The 25,617-nt window shown below is 36.2% G+C and overlaps 1 protein-coding gene across 4 annotated transcripts in view; it reads left to right on the top strand.

The window, feature by feature from the left end:
- The first annotated feature begins 699 nt into the window (after positions 1-699).
- SPAG9 (sperm associated antigen 9) overlaps positions 700-25,617 on the top strand; it is a 97,984-nt gene continuing 73,066 nt past the window's right edge. The window contains exons 1-4 of one of the 4 annotated variants that reach the window (XM_034641522.1): positions 700-820; positions 8,863-8,943; positions 14,609-14,679; positions 21,302-21,396. In XM_034641522.1, the coding sequence (XP_034497413.1) occupies positions 21,302-21,396 (95 nt within the window). In that variant the 5' untranslated portion in view covers positions 700-820; positions 8,863-8,943; positions 14,609-14,679. Of the gene's footprint in view, positions 821-8,862; positions 8,944-14,608; positions 14,680-21,301; positions 21,397-21,796; positions 22,273-25,617 lie in introns of those variants that run through there. The other 3 variants (XM_034641521.1, XM_011233310.3, XM_011233312.3) reach the window with 3 other exon arrangements.

The raw sequence follows: 25,617 nt of genomic DNA on the forward strand, positions 1-25,617 counted from the left end.
CTAGTAAGTGCTCTTTTTCTCAGGAAGTAGAACTCCATAGTTCAGGTAATCTAAAAGACTGTTTATTAACCAAATAATTGTTGAACAAATATTTATTGACACGTCATCCTTCTTTAGTTCTTCATTTGTTGTACATGTTCTGCATTATGTAAAAAAACTGTGTCTTCAACTCAGATGAATATGCAAATATGCTAGTTAAAGGATTCATATATTTGGAATAGGTTGCTTGTATTTTCTTTGGAATGCCTATTATATGAAGTGGAAACACTTCAAAAACTATTTGGTCATGTTTTTCCTTCTATATTTGGAAAGTTTTATAGAGAAACTAAAAAACAACATAAGTTCCTGATTCTTAGATCTTTCTGAGTAGTTAATGCCTACTTGTGATTCTTGATACCAGGAAACACAGGAGTTGATAATGTTGATAACATTGATAATGTTAAAAATTTTTCATTTTTCGGGGTGCCTGGGTGGCTCAGTCGTTAAGTGTCTGCTTTCGGCTCAGGTCATGATCCCAGGGTCCTGGGATCGAGCCCCACATTGGGATCCCTGCTCAGCGGGAAGCCTGCTTCTTCCTCTCCCACTCTGCCTGCTTGTGTTCCCTCTCTCGCTGTATCTCTCTCTGTCAAATGAATAAAATCTTTAAAAAAATTTTTTTTTCATTTTTCTAATGAAAATAATACTTTTCTTTTCTATTAGAAATTCATTGAATTTGAAGACTCTCAAGAACAGGAAAAAAAGGATTTACAGACCCGAGTGGAATCTTTAGAATCTCAAACAAGACAACTTGAACTCAAAGCAAAAAACTATGCTGACCAGAGTAAGTAAAAATACTTCTTCTCATAAGTACACATTAAAGAGTGGGCTCTAATAGCACAGTGACTCATCTTGACATTTGACTGGGCTTCCACATACATGCTTGGAATTGTCACCACCCCAGACTAAAGAGTGAGACCTGGAAGCTAGGTTCAGTTCTTTTTTGTTCATGTTTTCTTGTGGTTCCGGCGTCTGCAGAAATAACTAAATCAAAGATACCTTTAAGACTCTTTTCTTCAGGGATGCCCCTTAGACTCAGTCAGTTAGGCGTTTGCCTTTGGCTTGGGTCATGGTCCCGGGGTCCTGGGATCGAGTCCCGAGTTGGGCTCCTTGCTTGGCGGGGAGCCTGCTTTTCCCTCCCTCTCCTTGTGCACTACCCCCCGCCCCGCTCCCCGCTCCCTCTCTCACGGACAAATAAATAAATAAATAAATAAAAAATCTTAAAAAAAAAAAAGACTCTTCTACAGTTTAGCTCTCAGCTTTTGTGGTTAACATTATACTGTATCCATTATGCAGGATTCTGGGGTGTATAAATGTGGATCGTTTCTTCTGATTTTGATCCACTACACACAGTTCCTTTGCTTTCTGTATTGCTTTGAAATTTACAAATGTGACAAAAACTCTAGCTCTGAAATATGTATAAAAAAAATTACCCAGGGGTGCCTGGGTGGCTCAGTCATTGAGCATCTGCCTTTGACTCAGGGCGTGATCCCAGGATCCTGGAATTGAGCCCCATGTCAGGCTCCACCGCTGGGAGCCTGCTTCTTCCTCTCCCACTCCCCCTGCTTGTGTTCCCTCCCTCACTGGCTGTCTCTCTCTCTGTCAATAAATAAATAAAATCTTTAAAAAAAAAAAATTACTGAATTCCCGGGACACCTGGTTGGCTCAGTTGGTAGAGTATGTGACTCGATCTCGGGTTTGCAAGTTCAAGCCCTATGTTGGGCACAGAGTTTACTTAAAAAAAAAATTACTGAATTCTCTGTTTCATTCTTGTGGAAAACTGCAGGAGTGCAGGGGAACAGAATATCATTTTTCAGAATTATTTCATTTTTAATAAAATTTCATCTTATTCTTGATTTAAAAATAACTATTGTTTCAAACTCCAAGGATGATTTCTCTTTTTGGCTAATGAATTGGACCTAATTAAGTCAAAATTAGAAAATAAATGGGGAGAAACTTCATAGCCTGTTTTCGTGTTTGATTTGGGCAGGCAGAGAGCTCTTCAGTTTTCCCCCACAGCACTGTCTGTAAACTTTCAGAATCCTTGGGAGCAGGAGGTGACCAGCAAGCGTCCTACATCAACCATTAAGGCTACATAGTGACACCTGCTGTTAAAGTTAGGAATTCATGGTGGATAACCTTCACTCACTACCGGGCTGAGTGTGTGATAACTGACTGCTCCCTCAGGTACTCTGGAATGGCCTAATAGAGCTAACCCTCGAATCACTGGGAATCTGGAGATCAAGCATTATAGAATTCAAGGAAAGTTCACATAGCTATTAAGCAGATGTCATGGAAGGGAGCCAGTGGATGTTTAGTAACAGAAGCCAACTACAGTGAGACAAAATGAGCCACATATCCTGTCTTTGTACTTTTAGGTTTGTAGATGCCTAGAGTGCTCTAGCCTTCCTTTGTTCACATTGAATATATCGAATGATTTCTGTGATTCTGCTATAGAAATTTAAGATCTTAGAGAGCTGGATGATGGACTGCACAGTGCAAACACTAACAAATACACTGCTGGAGTCACAGGGCTGTGAGTACCACTCACCTAGAGAACAGTCTTGTGGCAGTTGCTAGCTTTTGGTACATTTCAAGAGTTGAGCACTCTCTCTTCAAAGAAGAAAAATAGCTATTGGAGATAATATTTTAATTCTAACTAGATTGTGTTTTCATATCAGAGATTATATAGTATTTTAGAACCAGACACTAAAGGCGCAGTTCTCAGAACCAACCTCATTGTTTTACTTTATTGTATTTTCCTCTTGATTCCTGAAGAGTACCACGTTTTGGATAAGGATATTTTCTTTTAACTTAGAAGGGAACTTCTTGGCTAGAATCCTTTTATACACGAAGTAATCTGTTTCAGTGATAAGGGAGATATTATAGGACAAATTACCTGAAACCATCATTCTCACATTCAAAGGAGATACTGTTGGGGCACCTTGGGTGGCTCAGTTGGTTAAGTGTCCGACTTTTTTTTTTTTTAAGATTTTATTTATTTGAGAGAGAGATTGAGAACACGAGTGGGGTGAGGGGCAGCGGGAGAAGCAGACTCCCTCCTAAGCGGGGAGCACGATGCGGGGTTCAATCCCGGGACTCTGGGATCATGACCTGAGCCGAAGGCAGACGCTTAACTGACTAAGCCACCCAGGCACCCAGAAGCGTCCAACTCTTGATTTTGGCTCAGGTCATGATTTCAGGGGTGTGAGATCGAGCCTCGAGTTGGGCTCCACACTCAGTGAGGAGTCTGCTTGAGATTCTCTATCGCCTTCTGCCCCTCCCCCTGCTCATGCTGTCTGTCTCTCTCTTAAATAAATAAATAAACAAAATCTTCAAAGGAATGCTACTTTTTCCACAAAGTCACTCAATGGAATGAATTGCTCTTTTTATTTTTTCACATACACTTTATCCCTTTTATTACTAAAATTTAAAAAATCTGCTTCCTGTTCCTTTCTGGTAAACGTAAACAAAATAAAGTAGGCTTTTAATTAAGATTTGCTACCCAGACTAGTGAGTCATATATCCAGCTTTTTGGAATTGTTATTCTCTATGGTATCTGTCCTCTCATTTCTCTCTCAAAAGTACTGATTACTAGTGTGTTCCATCTTAATTTAAAGTAATTTTTAAAAATAAGATACCATTTAAAAATGATTTCTAATTCTCCAGGCAAGAGATGAGGAAATTCTTTAAGTAGGTATGGTCTTTGAGCTAAATTTAATCTGAAAACTTTATTTTTGTTCTTAATATAATATCCCACCAAGAATTTCTCTCCCTGGGAGTTTGCCATCCCATTTTGAAATAAATCTTGGTGTCTAAATAACAGTTAAAAAACTTAAAACTGTGGTTAATCAAAATTGACCATTCAGACGCACAAAACTCGTAACACTAAATCGCTTGGTCGATGAGCTGAGGCTGTAGCGAGTCTTCTTTCATTAATGCTTTGGAACTTACTCCCTTTTCCTTTGATGCCTTGGAGTCTTTTTCAGTCTTCATCTAATTGCTTTCCTCTCTCTTCCTTCTGTTTTTCTTTAACCCTTAACTGGGTATAATATGAAATCTAACTATCTTAAGATTTTCTTCCAAGTCTTTATTTTACCACATTTAAACATGTGGAAAAAATGTGTGTGGGGGAGAAATGTTTGACTATTTTTTCATTTTATCTTCTTAGTTTTCCCTCCCTCAAATCTCTTAATATGAGTCAAAGCTCCCTATTTTTAAAAAAGGTGGAGGTAGGAGGTATCACCAATGCCTTATCCTTTTGGAAAACCAGGACTGGGAATATGTTTTTTAAAAGATGAAAAGAAATGTAGATAGGTGTATGTCAGAGTATGTGGATTCTTTTTTATATGATAAGCAACAGAATATCTGGACTATTTAATTTTAATTCTATCAGTTTTTAAAAAAGAATATATTGTGATTTTTTGTTAAAGTTACTGTAACGTGACATCTATTTTTATTTTCATTGTCTTAAACTTTTAAAATGTTTTGAATGCTTTTTGGTGTTCCTAACATCTGTTTTTAAATAAACACTTCTTTTAGGCCATGGAAATTACTGATAATGATATTTATAACATGGGAGGGATGGGTGCAATTTTTTCTGTTTAGTGCCATTTTTTGAGCGCAGTGTGATAACAGTATCTTGTCCAGTTTCCATGTTTATATTCGTATGTTAGAGTCTTTAATTTTAAAAACTGTCAATTCTAATTGGTATGTTTTAGGGCACATATCCTCTTTAAAAAGTAGCCACAGTAAAAGTCTTAAGTTCTGCTTTGAAGATGACTTCCTATGTTAAAAAGGGAAATTTTGGTTGTAGTTAACTTGCTATTTGAGAAGCAAGAAAACGTCAAGAAATAGGAACTGAATTAAGGACGTAGTTTATAGCTTTAGATAGTTTGGAAACATCACGTTGTGATATGATTTCACAATATTGAGAAGTTGAGTCTATAAAAATTTTGTTAACAGTTTTGTGGTCATGTTTGATTCCGGAGGTTTCTAGTTGCTCTCTTTTCAAAATTTGAACTACGTAGGATTTTTTTTTTCCAGCATGAATAAAGGATTTTTAAAAATGCCGTATTATGTGATCTTTTATCTGGGAGTAACAATAGCACTTCTTTGTTGTTAATATCTTGTGAGCCTTAAGGCAGAATCAGAAACATACATGGAGTGGAAAAACAAAATTGTGGATTGAGAAAGTCCTGTTGGTTCTTGACAACTATGGAAGGAGTCTGTAATCAACCTTGCTATTCATGATGTGGCAGTAATGGGTTTTTTGTCACAAAACACTTTATATTCATTAGTTCTTTTGTATATTGAGTATTTCTATCTTGTAAACCAAATACTGTCTTAAATGAGTCAAATAAATAAAGACATTTTAATACAGTTAAAAATATTATACTACTATATGCCTAGCATTTAGCTTGGTACAGAAGAATATGTTTGTAGTACAGAAGAATATAGTATGGTCATTGCAGCCAAACAAATCAGTATTGTGGGGGAGAAGGTTGTTTATGACCTTCTAGTCTTTTTTTCCATATATACTATGTTTTTATATCACTGCAGTTAGAGTGTACATATAATTTTGTATATTTTCTTTAACACTATTTCTCTTTTATAATCTTTATTTTTTTTAAATGTCTGCCTATATATATCATCTAGAAGCTATGCCAGCTATTATCAGTTCTTGTTTTCTCTGGGGTGCGTTTTCTCCTTTATTCTAGTGAGAATTATGTAATGGCCAGTTTGTTTTTTTACCTTGGCTACTTGAAACTCAGAACGAATTTAGAAGTGCAAGCTTACGGACTGGTTTGGACCTTACCTGGTTGGCATATTTAAATTGTTTTCTTCTTGATCTGTATTTTATACATATATAATGAATTGTTACATTCTGATAAGCTATCATCCCAAATCCTTTATAGAATGAAGGAATGAATTACGTAAAAATAAATATAGGTAAATTAAAACAAATAAACTTCTGTTGGTTAGTTGGACATTTTTTCCAGTGTAGTGAATCATATTGCAGGGAATATTTTTTCAAACCTATAGATTTCTCTATATTTTGATAATTTTCTTAGAATGTATTTAAGGGGGCGCCTGGGTGGCACAGCGGTTAAGTGTCTGCCTTCAGGCGTTATGGGATCGAGCCTCACGTCAGGCTCTACTGCTATGAGCCTGCTTCTTCCTCTCCCACTCCCCCTGCTTGTGTTCCCTGTCTCCCTGGCTGTCTCTATCTCTGTCGAATAAATAAATAAAATCTTCAAAAAAAAAAAAAAAAGAATGTATTTAAGGAAGTAGGGCAAGGAAGATGAATATTTTAGTGGTTCTTTGTTTATAATAGTGGTTGGTCATTTTTAATGTGAACAGAATTAGAGAAGTATGGTTTAATAGCATATTTAATTTTGTTTGTCATAACTTATGAATTTGAATCATTATTTGCAAAATATTAGCACATGGAGCTGATATAGAACCATTTATTATTTGATTCTTAAGAAAACTATTTCCCTCAAGCTCTTTGAATTTATAACAGGTAACTTTTCCCTTGAATTGTGGAGATGATGGCACTGATTTTAAGCTACTTAAGGGGGCTCTTCTGAATCTGGCCTTCCTTCCTTTGAATGAAAATTCCTTTTTTAAATTAAATGGAAAAATTATTTTGACAGCTGATGACATTGTAGTAGAGATTTATTCTGACCTTTTGCTCTTTCCATCCCCCATATGACATTCATTTGCTTTTTAAATTTGCTATGAAGATCTTAGTCTAATAAAACCTTGAAGTCTTTACCTTGAAACATGTATTATTATTGGAAGGAAAACGCTTCCAATTTCTTGGTCATAAGAATGAGCATATTGCTAGATGGAAAGCATGGGGAGGTAGTATAATCGTTAACATTTTTAAAATTTTTATTTTAAAGAAATAAAGGGATTAGAGCAGACCTCCATTTTGGGGATTATTTATAAGCAAGGTCTGTCTGTTAGTGATGTGATTGATCAATTGAAATGTTCGCAACAAAGAGGAAAAATAAACCATTTTGAAGGTACCAGGTATAGATAGATTCATGCCAAAGTTAATAGTTGGGCCTAAATATTTTCTGACACTGTTTTTCCAGTCACTTAAAAAAAAATACCTTCAGGTCGATAAAAAGCTTTATCAGCCCCTTTACTGTGCTTTGTGATTGGCAATAAATATTAATATTCTGAAAATTTGAATAATATTGCAGTAGGCCACTTTTTCCATTTTAATGTTTTCTTGTCAATAGACCCTTCTACATTATTTTTAGAGTGATTAAAGTAGAAAACTGATGATCTGTATTTTTGTTGAAAGCATATCTTTAATAAGGCAACTTAAGGAGCTTCATATATCTCCTGACTTAGATAAAAGGACAGAATGAGGGGCACCTTGCTGTCTTAGTTGGTAGAATGTGCAACCCTTCATCTCAAGGTTGTGTGTTCAAGCCCCACATTGAGCATAGAGCTTACTTAAAAAATTACAAAATGAGGGGCACCTGGGTGGCACAGCGGTTAAGCGTCTGCCTTCGGCTCAGGGCGTGATCCCGGCGTTATGGGATCGAGTCCCACATCAGGCTCCTCAGCTATGAGCCTGCTTCTTCCTCTCCCACTCCCCCTGCTTGTGTTCCCTCTCTCTCTGGCTGTCTCTATCTCTGTCAAATAAATAAATAAAATCTTTAAAAAAAAATTACAAAATGAAATTCATTATATAGAAAGTTATTTAAAAAATGGTTACTTTTTTAGTCCATTTAACTTGAATTCTTTGCCATATTAAGAACATCTGTATATTTAATAAACTTTATACAAGGGTTTCTTTTTTTGGAGCTTGTTTTTAGAGGGAAGGCTGAAAATTAAGCACAAGATAATTTATGCAAACACTAACATTTTATTACTTCTGCTTCATTAGGTAATATATGTGGTCTTCAGATGTGTTTTATGTCTCATTATCTGTATTTGGACTCTCTCATTTCTGTAGTCTAGTGTTGTCTATTGAGAACCTTAAGGTTGTAGTTTATAATTAATTATCTAGAACTAAAGTTTCATAGAAAATTAATTTTATTAGTAAGAGTGAAGGGATATGGTGGTTTAGCTTAGAGAACAGAATAAAAATGAATGATTTGATTACTTCAGCATATAAAGGGATAGGTAAAGAAGATACCAAGTTGTTTTTCTGTAATTTTGGCAGATTAAATTAGAGAAAATGTTATCTGTTGATTTTGGTTGATCATGGAGAAGTATTTCTTGACCATGAAGGTGATATATAGGACTGTGTACTGCGGAAAGCATGGACTCTCCCCACATAGAGACTTCAGGTAGGAGAGTAGTCAGCTTTCTGATGTGGATGGCTTAGGTAACATCTTCAAGACAAGAGACTAGGTCAGATCTCTACCAGAGAGATTCTTTGAAGTTATTCTTACTCTGTTTTCAGGATATGATCATCAATTCATGAGAATGCTTTAGCATTTCACATTGTATTGTTGATTAATAACATCTATCTGTCTGAAAATCTTTTGAACTTTAGAGACATGATGCAGGACTTAGTTGGCAGTGGAGAGGCTTTTATTACTATTTCGATGTGGTTGTCTCAGATTTGTTTGCTGGTAAGTCAGCATTTGATTCTTGCTTACCTGTTGAGACTTTGGATACTCAATTGTTCAAGGAGAGGCTTCTGAAAGACCAATGCCAATCTTCTGAGGCCAAATAACTATTGGATTATCTGCCTTCCATGAATAGTAAGAACTGATGATTCCTTTTGAGAAGGCAAATAATGAGTTGGACACGGCATTCTAGCAGGTGTGTTTCTCTTTCTTCCCCCCATAGGCCTATCAGCAGTCTGATGGGGCAGAAGACAACAGAGATGGAAGGTGTTCCAAACTTGGCACAGGCCATCAATCTAAGGAGGTAAGCTCTGATTTTGAGCAGGCCGAGCAGGTGGCTCTTCCTGCCTTAATCATGTCATCTTGCTCTTTGGAAAGATGGACAGAAAGAGCATTTAAAATGAGGCTGAACAATCTCTATTAGCTATTAAAAGGGGGGAAATTTGGATTAGTCTTTTGATTCTTCTTTTCTCTTGCCCTCTCCCCCCCTTTTCTTTTTAGATGCCCTGATTTGTTTGATTTTTTTTTCTTCAGAATATTAGCAGTTTTTTTTTTAAAGAATGGGAGATTCATTTATTTGTTGTTTTGGTATAGGGAAGGATGAGCAGAATCTTGTTTATTTCCAGTTAATCTCAGGTTGTGGCAAGTTTGATGAATAAGATGATAAAGTTTTAGGATTTTTCCTCAGATCATTTTTACATTTGGTTTCACATAGGAACTCTTAAACAAGAAATGATCTTTTACTACACTCTACATATAGTGCAACAATAATAGGCGTAGGTTAACTTTTTGGTACTTGAGGCTTTTGCGGATGTCTGCTGTCCTTGTCCAGTTGGGCCTTTCTTTCCTGCTTTTCCCTGTCCCTTCAGCTTCCCTTTTCTTTTCCCTTTACCGATTACTTAGTGGCATACATGACTTGGAAGAGATGGCTCTTCCCAGCATTTAAAAGTACTTCTCTGTTAAACACTATTTTATATCATGTGACTTAGGCCTTGAGAAAGCGGGAATCCACATCTGTGTTGTGCTGAGTATTGTAAGTATTTTCAGAAAAGTGAGAGGTTCTGAATTTGTTACATGATTTTGGTGGTTAACTTACACACCTAAAAAGATAATACTAATATTTTGAGTCACAGTAGAAGTAAAGGAAACATGAAATACAGTTATAGATAGTTTCTATCAAGGTACTTGCTGGAGGTTTTATATTGAAGAAAATCATTGCCAGAAAAACATTCAGAAAATCGTCCAGAATAACAAATTCATAAACTGCTTAAAATCACCATGGGGTAACATGCCTTCGATGATTTAGAATGCCTTTTAAGAGGATTTAATGCGCGTTTATAAGCTAATGTATGAGTTAAAGTAACTCTAGTTGCGGTAGCAACCGTGCCACAAAATACATATATAATGACTCAAATGTGATATGTTATTTCTTGCTCATGTAAAAATTAAAATGGATGTTTCCAGTAGGTGGGTAGCTCCTTTGGAGATGCAGGCTTTTTCCAACTTCTGGCTCCAGGTTCATCATACTCACCTACGCTAAGGTAGAGGGGAGGAGAAAGGGAGTGGACAGTTGTGTGTGGCGGGCTTTTATTGGGCCAGGTCTTAGGAGTGGTACACACAGCTTTTGTTTCTACTTCAGTGGCCATAACTCAATCAGAAACGAACTATAGAGGCTGCGGTATGCCATCTAGCAGTGTGTCTAAAAAAAAGAGGAAATTGCTTGGTTAATATCTGGCTAGTCTTTGCTTTAGCTTAAGAGCTTTAGTAGATGTTACATGATTTTGCTCAAGTGTTGAGGCAAGGGAGTGAATGTACCTAAAGCTTAGCGATCGTCTGCCTGTTGTTCCTACTTGTGAACTATCTGAGGAAGAAAAAACGGCACATTCGAATGAAAAGATAGCATTTCTAATTTGTGCTCTTATATAACCTCATTTTTAAATAACTTCAAGGTTACTCTGGCTATTATCACTTTAAAACTCTTCACTGCGTATTCATTTATTCAACAAACAAAATCTAAGTTGAGATTTTCTTTTTTCTCTTACCATTTGATGTCTTTTCCTTTAAAAGATAGGTTACTATTAAATTAAGATGTAATTTTCTGATGCTTGTATTAGGGATAGGTTTTGAATGACATCTTTTAAAAATATATATAACTTACATTGCATCTGGCTGGCTCGGCTGGTAGAGCTTGTGACTCCTAATCTTAGGGTCGTGAGTTCAAGAGCCTACTTAAAATAAAAAAATAAATATAATTCATATATTGTAAAATCCACCATTTTAGAGTATACAGATCAGTGGTTTTTAGTATATTCACAAGGTTGTACAACCATCACAACAGTCTTAATTCCAGCTCACTCTCACCACTCCAAATAGAAACCCATACCTGTTAACGGTCACTCCTCATTCCCTGCTTCCCCCTAGTCCCTGGCAATCACTAATCTATTTTCTGTTTCTTCAGATTTCTCTATCCTGGACATTTCATATAAATGGAATCATACAATATGTGATCTTCTGTGACTGGCTTCTTTCACTTAGCATAAGTTCTTTCCTGTTGTAGTATGTATCAGCAGTAGTTCACTCCTTTTTAGGGCTGATTAATATTCCATTGTATGGACATTCTGCATTTTGTGTACCCCTCCTTTCCCCCGCCTTTTAATTGCCTATATATTGCTGGTCTGAGAACCAGAGAAAAAACCGAACTTTGACTTACTTATAACTATTTGAAAGCCCATGTAATTTTGCAGAGTTGAGTATAATGAACAACCCCTTTGGGATGATATCCCTTGGATTTCTCATGGGTGTCCTGGCTTTTTTAATTCCCAGTTCATAAGTGGTAAAGTAGTAACTTAATGTTTGAACCATCTTTGTAATGCTGTGGTTGTCTACTAGTAATAGGTAATATATTTTAGTGTTCTTATTTTGATTTATATAGTTAGTTATCAATGATACATCTGGATATGACAATACAAAATAACAAGTTTTCTGTTTAATTTTGATGGGATGCAGTAATAAATCATTTAAGGGCTTCAGGTAAATAGACTGAGGTCAGTAGGCTCTAATTTATTCTTACACTGGGGTGTACAGGAAGATGAAAGTGGAGAATACTTAAGCTAGAGGAACTGATTATCATTTCTACAGGTTTAAATCTAATTTATGTAGACATTTTAACCATGAGCTAATTTGTCTGCATTTACTTTAAAATTCAAGGTGGATAGGGGCGCCTGGCTGCCTCGGTCAGAAGAGCATGCAGCTCTTGATCTCAGGGTCCTGAGTTCGAGCCTCATGTTGTGTGTAGAGATAACTTAAATATTTTAAAAAACAAAATAAAATTCGAGGTGAATAGAATGTTTTAGTATCTATGACTGATAAATTATGAGAGAACACCCAGTGTTGATTATTGAAAATAGTCTCTAAGATCATATGAACAAAGCGATAGAAAATATTTTAAGAAGGTGATTAGTATAAAGGTGTTGAAACTTCCTTTTTAGAAGGAAGTCAATTTCTGATTTATTGGTTAGGTTTTGCTAACAAAATACATGTGTTTATATGCTGCAAATCTTACCTTGCCCCTGGAAACTTAGCAATGTGCATGAGGAGTTGAATACATTATAAATTTTGGAGAAAATTTTTTTGCCACCCAGATTTTATGTGTAAATGCACTGTACTATTCTAGGAAGACTTCTGGACTTGATCATAGAGCCCTTTAGTAAAGGTAGAAAATATTTCTTGTCCCAAATTTTATTTTGTACATTCATGAGATACATTCTCAGGTTAGTGAATTTTATCATACTATAAAGTAATTTTAAAAATTATCTTCTTTAGGGGGACCTGGGTGGCACAGCGGTTAGGCGTCTGCCTTCGGCTCAGGGCGTGATCCCGGCGTTGTGGGATCGAGCCCCACATCAGGCTTCTCCGCTGGGAGCCTGCTTCTTCCTCTCCCACCCCCCCTGCTTGTGTTCCCTCCCTCGCTGGCTGTCTCTATCTCTGTCGAATAAATAAATAAAATCTTAAAAAAAAAAAAAGAATTATCTTCTTTAGTGGTGTAAAATAATGAAAATGAAGGTGGGAAAAAACTGTTATGTCTCACTTTTTATAAAATAGCATATTGTCCTGGGAAGTGCCTTACACAAAGTTATATTACTGATTATTAGTTTTCAGATTTTCAGTTTTCTTTTCTGTATTGGTATTTCTTTCTGAATTGCCAGCCTTTATAATTTGTGTTAAAACATGTGGCACTAAAGGGAATATTTGGGGCACCTTGGCTGGCTCAGACGGAAGTGCATGTGACTCTTGATCCTGGGATTGTGAGTTTGAGCCCCACATTGGGTGTAAAGATTACTTAAATAAATACTTAAAAAAAAAAAAAAAAAACCGAAAGGGAATATTTGTATTAGAGGCATATAGAATGGGAAATAGTCTAACTGTAGAGATTTTGGTCTTAAATAGGTGGAAGAACAGTGGATTTCAGTTTTGTCTTTTTGTGAATGATACCACCTCAGAACATTTTCCAGTGTTGTTAGGGCTGTTGGTGTATTTGTGAAATTTTAAAGACTGTCATTTATTTTTAAGGGATTGCAGGTTTTATTGGGGTCTTAGAAAGCATGGTTATAGATGAGAAATAAAATCGGAATACAATAATGATGCACCAGACTAATAAAAAATAGAGGGTGCAATAAATTGCAGTCTGTCAGTGCTGTCAATTTATATTTTGAGATGAATGTGTTTTGCTTGTAGTCTAGATCTTTTGCTGAAAAAATAAAACTGGTAGTGTTAAATAGTGTAACAGGTAAAATACATATTTATATAAAAAGCAAAGACAGGGTTAAGCATACTTGTCATTTATTTTGCATTGAAAACATAGTGGAAAGGGGCTCCCAAGTGGCTCAGTTGGTTAAGCAGCTACCTTCAGCTCAGGTCATGATCCCAGGGTCCTGAGATCTAGCCAGTGTTGGGCTCCCTGCTCAGCGGGAGTCTTCTTCTCCCTCCTCCTTCTCCCTGCCCCTCCACTCATGCTCTCACTTTCTCAATTAAAAAAAAAAAAGAAAAAAGAAAGCAGTGGAAAGGTGGAAATCATCTGTCAGAATACAAGTCTGTAATATGCAGCAATACTCACTGTAAATATCTTACAGCTCCTGTGGCACCAGCTTTATTTCTTCCCACCAGATTGTTTCTCACTGCTCCTTACCTTAGGCAGCGGGAGCTCCTCCAGACTGGCCAGTCTCCCCTCTTCCTTACCACCATCGTATTTTGTGTTCCCTTCTCGGTAACACAATGTGTGCCCGTATGCTCTTCACCATCTATCTTGAGTACTGTAATTTAATTTCTTTGTGGTCTTGGTTGGACTCCACCTTTTCCCAGAATCATTCCTCTCTGATAGTGTTATTTCCTATGAAATCCTGTCCTAACATTCTGTATCTCAGGATCTAAAACCTAAAAAAACTTATTACATAGTTGTACTCTGAGCACTACCCCCAAATCAGTGTCACTCACAAACTCCACCAGCAGAGGGAGCTAAATAAAAGAAGAGGAGTCCCTGAAATTAAGCCCTGAAGCAGAAAAAGTACTTAGGAACAATGATGTTTTCATACTGCCCAGTAGTGAAAAAGTGCTTGGATATCAATGTTAGAAATCAGTGATTTGGGCCCAAACCCCAGCTTAAAACTTCTATGAGGGGATTTGTAAGATGTTTTTGAGTACCACCTTAAAAACCTTTTTAAGGGGGATGTCCTGATAAACATATGCATATTAGAAGCAATCTGATGTTTAGGGGATTTTTAAAATCCAATTTATCCCCCCTCTCTGAAAGTTTTATTTATTAAGGAAGGTGAAGTGGGGTCTCTATTTTGAGAAGTACTGAGTCCTAAAGTTGCTAAGAATTTTGGATAACCTATTCCAGGTTTTAAGGATGGAATTTTTAAAAGTAAATTTCTTATATTTTGTTCTGATTAAATGTATGTATCTTATTTCAGTTAGCAGACTTGAAGAAAGAGAAGCAGAGTTGAAGAAGGAATATAACGCATTACATCAGAGACACACTGAGGTGGGTTTCTGGCTTGTTCTTACCATGTTAATATTGCACTAAAGGAATTAACCTGAGAAGTTATAGTTATATCTTAATTTTTCTTTGAAAGTCAGCTAATATAATTCTTGGGGATTATTATGTCCAGAAAACATTAAATTTCATGTAGCATTTACCTTGTTACCAAATGTTGACTTCTGTTATTTTTTTATCTGGAATTAACTATTCATGGATGAGAATTAGTGTGCCACAGAATAATGTAATTACTAAGGCAGTTCCAATTGTTGTTTCTTTGGCCAGTTAAGTTCAAACTAATGTGTATGTAATAAAAAGTATATATGATGCTAATATGACAGAATTTATTTAATTTATTTTGTTACCAGTTGGGAAATGATAGATTGGTAAATTGTTGGTAAAAAGTTTCTGTATTTATAATCCATATAATCCATATAAAGGACTTATTTGCTTTAAGCTCATAACAAGTAATATAAACACAGATTGTGTATTACATCAGAATGACTCTAAAACAGGTTTTCTTCATGAAATTTCAGTATTTTTAAATTAATAACTCTAATACATAATCTCTTCAAAGCAAATTAGAAAATGTACCTGAGCATGTTTTGAACCTTTTTATGATTGTCTGTGAGCCTTTCATATGCTGTCTTTGTTGCTGTCTTCTGAATTTGAAAATTGTTTTTGTGTGTCATGGTCAGTCTGGGGGTCACAAACCTCAATAAATAGAATTTTCATAGACTCAAGCACTGTTTGTTACATGAAAAAAAAATTCCTTTTTTTTTTTTCCCTTTCTCACCCAAATCTCCCAGGATACAGATGGTTCTCGTCTTGGGCTTCCATTTTTCTTTCATTAGTTTGTGATCTCTCATCCTGCCTGTGGTAGAAACCTATATTGTTGCTTTTAAGGATTTGCTTTGGAATAATATGATTAATACTTTTTTGAGGAGGGGTTGGAATTTCTGACGTAGGAGGATTGATTATTACTATCTTAGCTTTTGTAGCCACCTGTGAAGAATTGATACTCAGTGCTGGAGGGAAAAGATTGGCTACAGAGCTTTGGAACCGTTTAGCCCTGGGAAGATGGGAGTAGCTTCAACAGCAGCCTTGTCAGTATGAGAAAAATACCCTCATTTTAATCAGATGGCAGTTGGTAGATATTAAGACTGTTCAGAAATGATTGATGGGGCACCTGGGTGGCTCAGTCGGTTAAGTGACCAACTCTTGATATTAGCTCAGGTCTTGATCTCAGGGTCGTTAAAAAAAACAAACAATTGATTGTTAAAGGCCTGTTGTTGGTTCTTTTTACACCATATCCATGCCTGGACAACTGGAAGTGCTTAGCAATGCTATAAATATAAATCTGGTTGGAGGAATGTGTTTATGTGCCGTAAGTAATTGATAGTGATGAATAATGAATAATCATTTAGTTTTTTCATTGATCTTAACCTTCATAAAAATTGAGGATTGTTAAATTGAAGTATGTATAAAATGACAATAAATTGCATTTAAAAAAACTGTAAAGTGAAATTTCATATTTTTTCATATTTGTTTAATAAAAGTGAAGATATGTTCCTACAGAAAAAACAGCCTGACATCTTAATTTCAAATGAAAAGGTATAACAATATTTCTATATCTATTCCTTTAGAGAATGACACTAGGAAGAAAAAGAGATCTTGGGAAAATCTTAAATACCAAACCAGAGTTGGGCTTGTCCAGTAACTAAGGCAGATTTCACTTGTAGCACGACAGCTTTTTCCATAGGATTCCCCCTCAGTCACAAGGAGCTTCTTTCCTCTGCCCTGATAGGTTCCTTTTATTTTGCTCTGCCTCAAGGAAGGTTTATGTACGCAGCACATATAGCTGCTTTGACATATGGGTCTGCATGCTCTAGACCACATTTTCATGTGCTTCTGCATCTGTTCTAGAAATGCCATTCAATTAGCCATTATAAATAGCTATCCATGGCTAAAGAGCTAGGTGTCCTAAAGGTAAATTCTGGAAACCTTCAGGGAAAGGAAGTTTGAAGGATTTAACCTTATCTTTTCACCATTACTTGCAACGGAGATAACCTTTTTTACATGCACACAAAAAAGTTGTTTAAATGGCACTTTTATCAAACACATTGATGCTTAAGAGACATCTGCTATGGCTCTTTTTGTAATGTGAATAACTGTTCTCTCTAATCAAATCCAAAATTTTGTAAATACTGAATTTGCTTAAAAGAAGATAGGCCTTAAATAAGGCAGTAGAGGAAATACAAACATTAAGCAGTTGTGAGGCACTTGGGCCACATGTGTACATACTCTTAATCACCAAAACCTTGAACCTTCGTCTTATATCAGGGGGTGTTTAAATGCATTCTTATTTCACCTTCTGACCAAACTCCATTATCCATCCGCATTTTAGAGATTGAAGTTTAGAAAGGGAATATGAAGTGATTTGTTCCAAATTCCAAGCTAGTATGTGACTGGATTTGAACCTAGGCCCGTCATATTCTGTTGCCTGAGTTTTCAATAACACTTTTAGGTTATGGAACATAATGAGTTAAAAGCACTAGAGATTTTTCTGTGCCTCTTTGCTTTCTGGCATTGCAACAGGCTTAAGAATAGCGGCCTTGCAGGTTTAGATACATGATTCTTAGGCTGTGCATGGAGAGATTCATGGCCAACACGATTAAAGGGGCACTTTTCTCCAAAACCTCACTTGTTGCCTTATTTCCCAGCTTTAGCCAAGCTGACAGTTAACCTCTGCTGTAATTTCTCTATGCGGAGGGGAGTAGGGATTTTCCAGACAGTGTGCTTGGGATCCTTCTTCTGGATCTGCCAACTGTTTGTTGCTGAATCGACTCCTGAATAAGTGTGAATTAGTGTACATACCTGAGAAAATGGAGAGTTGTAGTGATGAGATCAGGAGGGATGGGGCTGGTGGACCCAACAGTAGATTATCTAAAGCATGCCCTCTTTTACTGTCTCACCTTTCTTCTTTCGTCTGGCACCAGTGATCCTGCCCTCCCGTTCACTTTCTTTTTTTTCTTTTTAAAGCAGTGCTATATTGTGAAGCCCCATAGTTAAAATTGAAATTTTTTAAATTAAAAATTTTATGTACAATTTATTTTTTTCTACTTTTTTTGATGCATTACAGAATATAGTGCATGTTTTATTTCAGATGTCAGGAAATGCTTTAGGGTGTGGGGTTTTCTTGTGGGTGTGAGGAAGAAGGAACAATGAGCTTGTTGCCTGCCTAGAGAATTGACTAAAAGGGCAAATACAACACTGGTCCTAGAATGCTTAACTTTTTGATGATTGAGTCAGAGGGACTTGAGTTCTGGCCCTAAAGCCAACTAGCTAATGGCAGTTAGAACACAGTTGATCATTAACTAGCTGGTCAGATTGGGCAAGTTATTTTAATCTTAAGGTAGTGTTTATAAAATTCTAATATTGTGAGGATTAAATGAAACTGGCTATAAATGCACTGGCTGACTTATGCTCAATAAATGGTAGCTGTCATTTTTTTTATTCTCTACTATAAAGTGCTAGTTTAATTGGGTTGGAACCAATTTCCTTACATAGACCATTTTGGAATTTATATCTGGGATATATCATTTGAAGAAGGAATCAGTCTTTTGAAGATTTAGAATTCAACATTTTATAAATTTAAAAAGATATTTTAAAAAACTAATCACTGAAGACAATCAATCCATAGAATGGACTGCTTAGGGGGATAGAACTGATTCTATCTTTGCATTTATAACTTTTATTTTTCTATATTAAATAAATAGAATATTATAAAGGCAGTCTAGGGGAGGTTTCTATTTTCTTCATCTGATTGCTAAAGGAAACTTAGATTCTTTCACTGAGCTAATCAGTTGCATATGATTACAATCCAGTATATAAGAATTCAAGTTAAGTTTTCTAAAATCTGGGGCGCCTGGGTAGCTCAGTTGTTAAGCATCTGCCTTCAGCTCAGGGCGTGATCCCGGCGTTCTGGGATCGAGCCCCATATCAGGCTCCTCTGCTGGGAGCCTGCTTCTTCCTCTCCCACTCCCCCTGCTTGTGTTTCCTCTTTCGCTGGCCGTCTCTCTCTGTCAAATAAATAAATAAAATCTAAAAAAAAAAAAAGTTTTCTAAAATCTTTTTAAAATTTAAGTTGATACCTATTTGGCCCAACCATCACTTTGTTATTTTAGTTTCTTTTTTTTTTTCTTAAAGTTCTTCTTGACTCAAGAAGAAAACAGTTCATTATTTCTGACTTGCTGACACAAAGACAAAAACTTTATTTCTGCAAATATGTTCTTCAAATGGGGGTAAAGAGAAAATCTGTAAATTTAAAATAGAGGATATATAAATTTAAAACTTTAAAAAATCCCTTCACATACCATATCCCTGTAATTCTACATTAATTTTTCTTAGCCTAATATAATTCTTATTTAGACAGTCCTAATTGGGAAACAGCCTGATTAATTCTCTTATAATGATTGATTTGATGGAATTACTTGTCTTTTTTTTTTTTTTTTAAAGATTTTATTTATTTATTTGACAGAGACAGAGAGAGAGCGCACAAGCAGGGGGAGAGGCAGGCAGAGGGAGAGGGAGAAGCAGCCTCCCCGCTGAGCCAGGAGCCGGACCCAGGGCCGATCCCAGGACCCTGGGATCATGACCTGAGCTGAAGGCAGACGCTTAACCGACAGCCACCCAGGCACCCCTAGAATTACTTCTCTTAATTCATGCATCAGTTCAGCTTGTTGTTTACTTGAAGTAAAGAACACTTTCAAACAGATTTATGTATTTAATTTTTCTGCATATATGCCAAGTAAAATTTTCCCAACAAAAGTGTGCTTTTTGAAAATTTCAGAAATGTTCAAAATCTTATTTCTTTCAATAGAAAGAATAATATGCTACAGTGCATATTTCAAGGTATATTGAGATTGAAATCCATGTTCATACAGCTAAAGGTTAGAAACTTCCATAGCTGTTCCATGCCTTTTTAAGCATTCAAGGAACATTCAAATTTTAAGAATTCAAAGGGTAGTCCCAAGAAAGTCATCAGCCTTTTCTTGTCTACTTTTCAAATTTACATTCTTTTAGATTGCTAACATACCTTTTCTTATTCTTTAATATTTATTTTTTCTTATGTTAGTATCTAGCAAAGGGCTTTTGAATTTATGATTGAAATTTGTTGGATTTTACATGTTTTAATGCCAGATTTAGGTTCCTTAAAAGTGGAACTGTAAATTACCAAAAACTAAATAGGATTATAGAATTTCTTGGCAGTTTATATACTTGATATTCTTGAAGTTTTTACTTCCATATCATCTTGTCTATCTTATGACTCCTTATATCCAAGATTTAAAATTAGAGCTCTCTGATGGGGCACTTGGCTGGCTTAATCAGTAGAGCATGGGACTCTTGATCTCGGGTTGTGAGTTTGAGCTCCACATGCTTAAAATCTTTAAAAAGTAAATAAATAAAAATAAAATCAAAGTGCTCTGGTGTTTCATTTTATTTGCTATTAGATGATTACACTAAGTAATGATACCAATAAATTAACAATCAAACATAAGAACATATTTTAGCATTTTTTTTTTAAAGATTTTACTTATTTGTGGGGCGCCTGGGTGGCACAGCGGTTAAGCGTCTGCCTTCGGCTCAGGGCGTGATCCTGGCGTTATGGGATCGAGCCCCACATCAGGCTCTTCTGCTATGAGCCTGCTTCTTCCTCTCCCACTCCCCCTGCTTGTGTTCCCTCTCTCACTGGCTGTCTCTATCTCTGTTGAATAAATAAATAAAATCTTTAAAAAAAAAAAAAGAAAGAAAGAAACTCAAAGGAAGCTAACCTTTCACTTAAAAAAAAAAAAAAGATTTTACTTATTTGTGAGAGAGAGAAGTGCACGTGTGTGTGGTGGGAGGCGAGGGGGGGGACAGAGGGAGAAGCAGATTTCCTGCTGAGCTGGGAGCCTGACATGGGGCTCAATTCCAAGACCCTGAGATCATGACCCAGATCACGACCTTAGCCGAAGGCAGACACTAACCGACTGAGCCACCCAGGCGCCCCAGCTTTTAGCAATCTTTTAACGAAATCTTTGGGCACAAGAAATAAACATCTCAGTATTTAATTAAATTAAATTACTTAATTAAATTGAAGGTGGTGTTTACTCTGAATCCTTTTGTCAAATGGAAAAGATCGCCACATCAGGGTATGGTTTCTTCTGAAGTTTCATGTTATTTTCTTTTTTGTTTCCCATTTTAGTGAACAGATTTCTCAAATGCCCTTTATTATTTTTATCAGTGGTCTTTTATCAGCTCCTCCCCAATGCCTAGATCCTAACTTGTATTATTTATGTCAAGATTATCTTTTAATAGCGTCACATGTTGTTAAAAAAAAAGTTTTTGCTATGCTAAGCAACATGTTGGCTACTTCTTTGGACACCAGCATCCTTAAATGTAAGCATTTGCATATATTCCTTTGCCATTTAAATTTTTTTTCATCCTTAATATTCTTTTCCTTGGAACTGTGGGTAGTCTGATAAATATGAAATTTCTACAAAAAATGTTTCCCTTGTTAAAACGCTGTTTTTATTTCAGATATCAGCCTTACAAATTTGCATATTTTTTTCTTTCTTCCAAATAGATGATCCATAATTATATGGAACACTTAGAGAGAACAAAACTTCATCAGCTCTCAGGGAGTGATCAACCAGAGTCCACAGCTCATAGTAGAATTAGGTAAGCTTGGTTAAACATTTTGCCTTGAGAAAAATCGAAATAATCTGTTTGTTTCTGTTTCTCCCTGTTCTTTAATCCTGGAACAATAGTTAGGCTGATTCACAAAGCTCTCTCTCAAAAAGCATGGTTGGAATGCTATAGGAGAGAATAGCATAGAAAAATAGAAACAGCCCTCACTATTGAAAAGGTAAATCGTGAGCCATGCCATCTAAGCTACGTATGTTGGTATTTTGATTGTTTTGTAATACTTAATGGAGATTATACTAGGTTTAAATTTTTCTGATTTGTGGGGGTGCTGAAAATTTTTCATTTCTCCTGTGTAATTGGTTTAAAGTCCTTTTTGTTAGCGCGAGGCATGTTTGAAAGGGTTAGACTTCTGTTTGATGTAGGAGTGTGAATAAATTATGTAGATCTCCCAAGCATTGTAGCCAATGAGCTAAGCCAGGACTCTTAGTGGAGAGGAAAATAGTTAATAGGCTGGCTGTCGCTCTGGATTGCTGCATAAATGCTAGGAGCAGCAGCTCTATGGTTATGAGGTGGGGAGAGCAGGATGACGTCATCGCTTCGGAGCTGCTGCAGGATGGAGTGGAAAGCTGCTGCTGATGGCATTGTTTTTGTGGCAGCAGCTGAATGACAGATCCTCACTACAAAGATACCCCTTTGGCCCCTGTGTAGGCCTCCTGGTTCGGGTGTTTCACCATGCCAGCACAGCGCCATGAGTCCTGGATGCATGCTGCTGTTTGTGTTTGGCTTTGTTGGCGGGGCGGTGGTCATTAATTCTGCTATCTTAGTATCTCTCTCTGTTTTGCTGCTTGTGCACTTTTCTATTTCTACCGGTGTGCCAGCTCTGACGCAGAACCTACCAAGGATACTCAGGTACTCTAGTCTCTCTTAGAAGCCCCTGTTTAGTTGGTTTTTCTCAGATTTTGGGTTCACAGGTCTGCTTTGTAACCATTTCTGTTGCAGATTGAAACAATGGAAAATGGCCTGAAGCTAGGATTTTCTATTCTTATTTATAGTAATTTACAGGCCATCACGGGCTTTGTCTTTGGAAACTACCAACTTAAGAAAAGGATTTTCATATTGTACTTATGCGCAAGTACTAGGTCACTGTGGTCTTGTTTTAGGCAGAGTGTTCAGAGAGTGAAGGGAGAGCAACAGTAAAACACTGGGTCCAAGTTTATACAACCTCTGTGTTTAGCATCTGAGCATTTTGGGGCCGGTATCTTTTATGCTGAGACTTACAGCCGGGTAGACAAAGGCTGTAAGTGTTTATTTTGCTCAGTTATCCTTTCACTGATGGACATTTAGGCTCATTTTTTCAATTTTTAATAATAACTCCCGGGAACTGACAATTTAAATATTTTCTTTTTAAAAAAATATATTTTAAAGTGAAAGGATTTAAACCTTTTAGGGCAAGGAATGCATTTTTCCCCTCATTATTTACATATCAAAGTTGTGAACGCTTTACAAAGCCTATTCACTATTGTTTTGTCAGATGTTGCCCTTTCTTTGTAGACTTGGGTGACGGATATCCGTGCCTGCTTGTGGGGGTAGTCATTAATCTCTGGAGCCTTGCTGCTGCTCACTCTACTCGCACCCTGTAGGAACCGGCTTCTATATCTTAGATATTTAAGGGTTGGGTGTCTTTTGTTTTCTAACTCCCCAAACTAAAGGCATCTGTTTTGTTCAGATTTCTGCGTCGTGCGTGGTTTTAAAGGAAGGTTCATGGTATCGAGCTTTTATTATTTAAATGTTTACTTAAAATACTCAACTTCTGGATTTAGATAAATTAAGATGAATTAAACTAGTAAATTCCCTTAAGGTGTTCTTTTTCTTCATCGGTCGGTTCGTGTTTAACATTAGTTAAAGGCCCAGAAGTTAAATTTCATCTGTGGTCTAAAATTAGATACTCGGTCATTTATTTTCTTTCCTGATTTTATAAAAATTGGAAGAAATCTTACTACTTTTGTACACTTAGTACACAAAAGATTTGTTTATTTGTATATTTAGGAAATTAGAAAGACCTTAACTCAAGAATATGTAAGCTTAAGATAAGACTAATTTTAAAGGGGCTGTTCTAGGTTTCAGTTCTCTTGGAGACAGCCGTGCTGCGCGGTGCCGCGTGGTGGGTAAGAGTCTTTGGAGCTGGGCCGCCTGGCTATAAATGCTCTGCCACATGGGAGCTATAGGACCTCTGGCAAGTTGCTTAAAGTCTCTGTACCCGGGTTTCCTCCTCTGAGGTTCTTACCCTGTGAATAGTTTTAAAAATCAAGTGTGAGATTATTATTTTTTATTTAATCGGCTGCATGATATTTAGTAAACCAAAGAAGTAAATAATTTGCAGTTGCTTATATGCACCCCATTTTAGCAGTACTATTTTCCAGAACTCTAGCTATTTTACTGATAAAATACCTTATGATTAAATTCGAAAAGTTCCTTGACACAAAAATTGCTAACGATCTAATGGAATAAATATATCAAAGTCTTCAATATTAAGATTAAATTGTCAAGAAAAATCAGTAGGTTTCAAGGAAAGTACATGGGCCTTGGAGTGCAACAGGTCTGACCTTGAGCCCCATCTCTGTGGATTACTAGTGCTTAATGTCTCTGAGCATTACTTTTCCTAATCTGAAAATTGAGGAAATAATCCCTATTTCCATATGAGGATTAAATGAGATAATGTAACAAACCATCCTTTGTGCTTGCCACATGGTGAATGTTGAACAATCTTTTTGAAATTTTATTAATGGTTGTTTTAAATGTCTATAGAGCCAAGAAGCTGTTTCAAAACATAATTGGGAATTAATTTATTCACAGATTACATTTACATAACCAACTAAAAAATGAATATATGGAACTAAGGCAGTTTTTAAAAGACTATAACAAGGATTCTGATCGTTAAAGATGGCTTTGCTTCTAAAACAGTGGCAGCATGTTGGAACACATTGAAACCCCTGGGGTTTAAACCTGTTACTTGATGATTTTCCAAATGTATCCAGTTCTTTGGTTTCTTCTGTGAGTTTCACTGAAGCACTTAATATGTAGAGTACTAAAATACATAGCAACAGAGTTTAGGACTTTAAAGTTCAACTTTCAGGGTTTCTTTTAAAAGTAGTATTCTAACTGACTTGCATAATTACATGTCCTCTCTCCCCTCAACTCTGATGAAACTTATCAGTAAATAAGGAGGGAAGACATGTGTGTAGTAGTATTGTTTTCCAGAGTTGAAACAGTGTCACCCAGAGCATCAGGACCTTCTTGATAGTCTCTGAAGAAAAATGCCCTCCCTATAGAGCAGTTCCTAAATGATCAATAAAAGCAATATAAAGAGGTGTGAATTCTACTGGTATTTTGGATTGTAGGCCTAGTTAACAGGAGTGGAAAAGCAAAACTTGTCTTGATAGCATACTCTTTCCTCCAGTAGTTTTATACTTTTTCTGTATTTGATATGTGTGAAAATGAATGCATTGTCATTCATATAGAAAGATAATTCTAATGACTAGCCTGTGTTTCGATTTCTGTTAGCAGTGTGATGGATTTGCATGAAATCTGTATTATCTTCCTGCTTGTCTTTGCTTTTTGGGTTAGAGAGCTTTCCATTAAACTATCCCATTAAATTCACACCTTTTTGCTTAACTTATTAAGATACATTAAAAAAATAAGCCATTTAGTAGCTCTTAGACCCTTAGATTTTCGATTCCCAAAATGCGTTCCCCCCCAGATTGAGGGATAAACATCAGGCAACAACTTTTTATTTTGTCAGGTATGGACATTAAAACAAAATTTGCTTTCTAACCATTGTCACCATCAGTTGACGAAAGGAAGGGATTTAAAATCAAAGAAGCAGAAAAGATGTAGAAAAAGGTCCATCATTCTCAGGAAAGAACAGGTTCTATGATATATGGAAATGTGTATGTGTACAATATGGCCTATATTACCCAATAAAGTACAATAAATAATGTCTCTTTTCATGATGGACTTAGGAGAACTTTATTGCTGAGCCAGCATTCGGGAATAATTGGTCTAAACAGAATAGCTGAGTAGTTACTTTAGTTTTTGTCATTTGGTTGTTCTAGAAGCTCATAGACACAAACTTAAATTTGTTATTAAAATCTACCTTTTTATAGTGCTGCCTACCTGCATTTGAGTTTTCCCAAATCAAGTAGGTGAAGTACCCAAGTGTAAAGAAATGATGAATAATTAACTCATAGAGGAAAG

This window comes from Ailuropoda melanoleuca, chromosome 13, assembly GCF_002007445.2.
Source record: "Ailuropoda melanoleuca isolate Jingjing chromosome 13, ASM200744v2, whole genome shotgun sequence".
NCBI lineage: Eukaryota > Metazoa > Chordata > Mammalia > Carnivora > Ursidae > Ailuropoda > Ailuropoda melanoleuca.